The sequence below is a fragment of the Benincasa hispida genome, chromosome 8 (assembly GCF_027475165.1).
Source record: "Benincasa hispida cultivar pf3 chromosome 8, pf3_genome.v1.1, whole genome shotgun sequence".
In the NCBI taxonomy this organism is placed as follows: Eukaryota; Viridiplantae; Streptophyta; class Magnoliopsida; order Cucurbitales; family Cucurbitaceae; genus Benincasa; species Benincasa hispida.
The window spans coordinates 5497342-5502375 of NC_143485.1; the positions used below are offsets into that span (position 1 = coordinate 5497342).

Here is a 5034-nt window from a genome sequence, read left to right on the forward strand (position 1 = left end):
TGGAAAAAACTCCAAAAAAGTAGACAAAAGATATAGAAATAAGTGATGTTTATAAATTTAATTTTAAAAACCAAACGGGACATATTTTTGGTTCTATGTTTTTAAATTTAGCTTATTTTCTCTCTATTTTCTAATTATAATTATCAATTTTTTTTAAGAAAAACGTGAATTCCTAGTAAAATTATACAAACAGAAACTACTTTTTAAAAATTATTTTTTTTATTTTCAAAATTTGACTTGGATTTTTGAAACACTAGTAGAAATTGGATAATAAAACGTAGAAACTTAAAAGTTGAAAGTAGTAAGTAGTGTTTATAAACTAGAATTTCAAAACCAAAAAATAAAAAATCAAATATAGTAAGCGAACATAACCTTAATTTATTATTTTAATGAATAAAATCCAGTTTTCTTCTTAATTTTATTCCGTTGAGAATAAAATAGAGTGTTTATACTGGGTAACACTTTTAGACCTAATAATTGAGTATATAGCAACATCTTAAAAAAATTTGTAAATATAGTAAATCTATCTGTGATAGACTTTATTACTGATAGATTCCTATAAATAATACAGTCTATCATTAATAGACTATGAGAGTTGAATCAAAATTTTATTATTTATGTAAATCCTTTTATATTATACTATATCGAATAATACTACAGAATCCATTTTTCTCGGTCCAATTGTTCCCTTTTTATATTCTTTTTATCAACTAATTTATTCTGCCAACCCGAATTTTTAATTTGGCAAGAAAGGTTTTAGCGTAACATCCAAACGCGGCCGGTTCGAAATCCAATCCAACGGCCGGAATCCCACTTGACCTACCATCTCCCAATCCTGACCGTCCATTTAAAAACCAGTTCACTCATCACTTTCCTTTCATATTCAGTTATTTGCAAGAGAATTTAGTGATTTTGTTGGGAAGCAAAGAAAGAAAGAAAGCAAGAAACAATGGGTGTAATCCCAAGATGGCTTGAATCTTTACTGTCCACAACATTTTTCAATGCTTGTCCTTCACATAAAGAAGCTCCAAGAAGTGAATGCAATATGTTTTGCCTTGATTGTTGCCATCCCTCTTTTTGCTTCTACTGTCGATCCATCAAACATAATGATCATCATGTCATTCAGGTTTCTTCTTCTTCTTCTTCTTTCGTTTCTATTCGTTTCCTCGTTGAGAGAAATGAGGAGGGTGCTCCATCATTCCATTTTGTATAGTTTAATAAGCATGTGTGGAGGTGGGAGATTTGATTTAAAATATAATAACTAATGATTAAATATCCGTCAGTATGACAATATATTCCCAAATCGATTTACTATTTTCACAAAATTATTATTAAAATTGAAGTCTTGATATCGATATTAATTATTGAAAAAAAGAACAAAGATTTAAGATTTTAAAGTTTTTCCTTCTCTTTGGGTTGTTTGGTAGTAACACTTTCTTGGTGGGGTTCTCTTCTACTTTGCTCTAAATTTTATACCATTTTTTGCTTTTTTTTTTTTTTTTTGGAAAAGTGTGTGGTTGTGCAAATCACATGGTAGCAATTGGATACAAGTTTAAAATATGTATATCATATTGGATTAATGCATGATTAAAAGAATTAACTTTCTTACAACAATTAGATGTAAAATACATTTTTCAAAATTCTTTTATTCTATGGGATAAAATTATCAGTTACATTTTTTCGAAATCTTGAAAAGAGTATTAATTTTGAATTTACACAGATACGAAGATCTTCATATCACGATGTGGTGAGAGTGACCGAAATAGAGAAGGTTTTAGATATAAGTGAAGTTCAAACTTACGTGATAAACAGTGCAAGAGTTTTGTTTCTAAATGAGAGGCCTCAACCGAAGAGTTCCGCCAGTAAAGGAGGCTCTCATACGTGTGAAATTTGTACTAGAAGTCTCTTGGATCCATTTCGATTTTGCTCTCTTGGTTGCAAGGTAATTTGATTTCTAGTTAATCTAGCCATTATTCTTTTTGGGTTCAAATTTTTTGACTAATAAAAAAACGTCGTTTCCATCTCGACTAATTGAGCTATACTCGATATAAATAAGACTTGAGCTTTTAATTTCTAGTGTATTTGGTGTTCTTTCGATTGTCACTAAATTATTAAATTATAGGCTTGTAAAAATTATTTATAAGGTAGATGAATAGGTAGTTAAAGTGATCCACTCAGGTTTGCAATGTGGGTATACAAATCTTTTCCTTCTAGAAAAAAGTTGTGTAACTATAATAATGTCATATTTTCTCATTTGGGAAATGTCTAGTTTATTTTATAAATATTTTGAGTTATTTTTCAGTTTCTTCCTCTATTTTTTAGAAAAGTTTTAATTTTATTTTTTTTATGTATTGTATTAAATCTTCTAATATAAGTTGATTTAATATTCGTTAAATTGGATATGATAATGTTAAAATATATTTTCTTAATAAAGTCACTAAAAATACTCTTATTTATGTTTAATTTTAATTTCAATGAAATAGACATTTCTATTTATGAAATCGAAATTTACCTACTTTTATATATGTGACCTAATATTGGTAATGTAACTTACCTAACCCACAAATGCCTTCTATATATTAGGGAAAACAATACACCATTAAAAAAAATTGTCGATTGAGAAATAAATTTGAAATTTTATGAAATCAAGGATATGAAATTGAAAAATAAAACAAATATTATTACAAACTAAGTTGGACACATTTTTCTTCTCGAAAAAGTTATATAATATTATACTCAAACGTAGTATACCATTTTTTTGTGTTCCATATCATTATTATTATTTTGACGATATGTAGAGTGGAGAAATCGAATTTCTGTCTTTGAGGTTGACAGTATAAGTACTATATCAGTTGAGCTATATTCATTTTCGATTTTTTGAATTTAGGTCATTGGAATAAAGATGAATGATGATTCGAGGTTTTACTCGAGAGGAAAGATTGTCCATATTATTATTATTATTATTTTGACGATATGTAGGATGGAGAAATCGAATCTCTGTCTTCGAGGTTGACAGTACAAGTACTATATCAGTTGAACTATGTTCATTTTCGATTTTTTGGATTTAGGTCATTGGAATAAAGATGAATGACGATTCGACGTTTTACTCGAGAGGAAAGAATAATGAGGAAGTATTGGAAAGAAGGGAAAGAATAGGAAGAAGATTGGCATCAAAGGAAGAAGAAGAAGAGGAGGAGGAAGAAGAAGAAGAATTGCGTGTAGGGAGAAACCAAATATACCAAAATCACACGCATCCTTCACATTCTAATTCAAGGAGGAGAAAAGGCATCCCTCAAAGAGCACCTTTTTAATTAACGTAATTATTTTCATTTCTTTTCATTAATTACATTCCAACCTTTTTCTTTAAATTATTTTTTAATGTAATAAATAATTGTAATAATAATTCATTGCAGTGCACATGTTCTCCACATGTAATTATTAATTGATCTCACCATACACAATTATTATTTAACAAACCCTAGATTGGGGTTTTTTTTTTCTGTTGTAACTCTGAAATTTGCATATATAATACTATTTTTGTTTTTATATTTGTATTGTTTATTTAATTTATTTATTTGATGAGGAAATTTCACATCGACTTAAGCATTAAACTTTGACTTTGAAGATTGAGGATATTATAGTTAAATGATTAGTCGTAAAATAAGAGAGAATATATTTGAAAGTTAGAAACTAAAATAAAATATCTTAAAATAACTCAAATGGTATTATGCTCTAAAGATCAAATTCAGGTTGGAAATATCTAAACCTAATTATAAAATCAATTAAATCATCAAAAAGTATTTAAACACACAACAAAATGCGCAAACATAACTAAAAAAAGATCCAAAGCACTATTAGAAGAATCAATACCCCCACAAAAGAAAAAGAAAGTTAATTAATTGAGATTATTGATTTCACCCCTTATTAAAAAAAATGGTGAATTAAAAGTGTGAATTTACAAACTTGAAATAGCGAAATGAATTAGGTAATATACGTTTGTGGGTAGAAGATTAAAGTATTGATCTTGGTGATGATAATCGTTGTCTTATCTATTAGGTTATGTTCGGATTAACAATATCAATCCCATTAGATTTGAAAAAAAAAAAAAAAAAATCCTAAAAGTGAACTTCCTCTGACCTAGTACTACTATTATTACAATTATTTTGGTTGATGTCACTACATTCTATTTATGGGAGAAGGAAAACAACCTTTTACTATGCATACATGATATTAAATAGTAGTTCTCTTCATTTATAATAAGAACTCAAACCGTACTCATTCAAGCTAGCAGATACTATCCACATAGTTCAACTGATTTATAGTATGTATTAATAATTAAAAAATCTCTGTTATTCGAATTCCTTCCCTTCTATTGTATTAAAAAAAATAATTTAATTCTTTTTTAATTTCTGTATTTTTAAAATATTTTTTTAGTAAAAGAAAATTGTTAAGATATATAGTAAATATATTGTTCTCTTTGATTACTAAACTTATAAATATTTACTTTAATCTCAAAACTTTCAAGTGTATTACAATTTTTCTTAAACCTTCCACATATCTATTTTAATTTCTAAATTAAAAAGAAATATTACCATTTTAACTATTGTAATAATTATGTTATGTATTTTTTAATGTAATAAAAGGTAGGAAGATTCAAATCATAAATTTAATTTCTTGTTCATTAACACATATTATATGTAAATAGTGTTATGATATGGTTAATTATGTCATAAATGAAATGAAACGGACATGTATTGAGGTAATATGAACTATTTAAATAAGTATGTATCTAGTGACCAGATGTTAAGCAATAAAAAAAATAGCAAACCAAACTAGATCTTTAAAAGCTTTAGGAAAAAAAAAAAAGGTTAAATCTTGATAGGGGTGAAAATGGAATAAGGACCAAAAATGAAATTTAAATCCTATATACAAATTTCATTTAATAATTTAAATTAGAATTGATATTGGCTATATATCAAATATTTAAATAATTTTGATTTTAAAGATTGAAGAGAAATAATAAAGGAAAAAGAA

At 26.7% G+C, this 5034-nt stretch overlaps 1 protein-coding gene across 2 annotated transcripts; it reads left to right on the top strand.

Annotated features, from left to right (window-relative positions):
• The first annotated feature begins 874 nt into the window (after nucleotides 1-874).
• LOC120083632 (protein RGF1 INDUCIBLE TRANSCRIPTION FACTOR 1-like) lies at nucleotides 875-3548 on the top strand. Of its 2 annotated transcripts, none has more exons than XM_039039467.2 (3): nucleotides 875-1126; nucleotides 1721-1942; nucleotides 2888-3054. In XM_039039467.2, the coding sequence occupies exons 1-3, from the start codon at nucleotides 950-952 to the stop codon at nucleotides 3011-3013; spliced, it is 525 nt and encodes a 174-aa protein (XP_038895395.1). In that variant the 5' UTR covers nucleotides 875-949; the 3' UTR covers nucleotides 3014-3054. The 2 variants fall into 2 exon arrangements, with proteins under 2 accessions (XP_038895395.1, XP_038895394.1); XM_039039466.2 differs by lacking the exon at nucleotides 2888-3054 and adding an exon at nucleotides 3069-3548 and having other exon boundaries at nucleotides 886-1126.
• Nucleotides 3549-5034: the final 1486 nt, after the last annotated feature.

Coding starts and splice junctions, on each gene's coding strand:
- LOC120083632 (XM_039039466.2), top strand. CDS start 950: ATGGGTGTAATCCCAAGATGGCTTGAATCTTTACTGTCCACAACATTT. Junction 1,127..1,720: donor ATGATCATCATGTCATTCAG/GTTTCTTCTTCT, acceptor GAATTTACACAG/ATACGAAGATCTTCATATCA. Junction 1,943..3,068: donor TTTGCTCTCTTGGTTGCAAG/GTAATTTGATTT, acceptor TTTTGGATTTAG/GTCATTGGAATAAAGATGAA.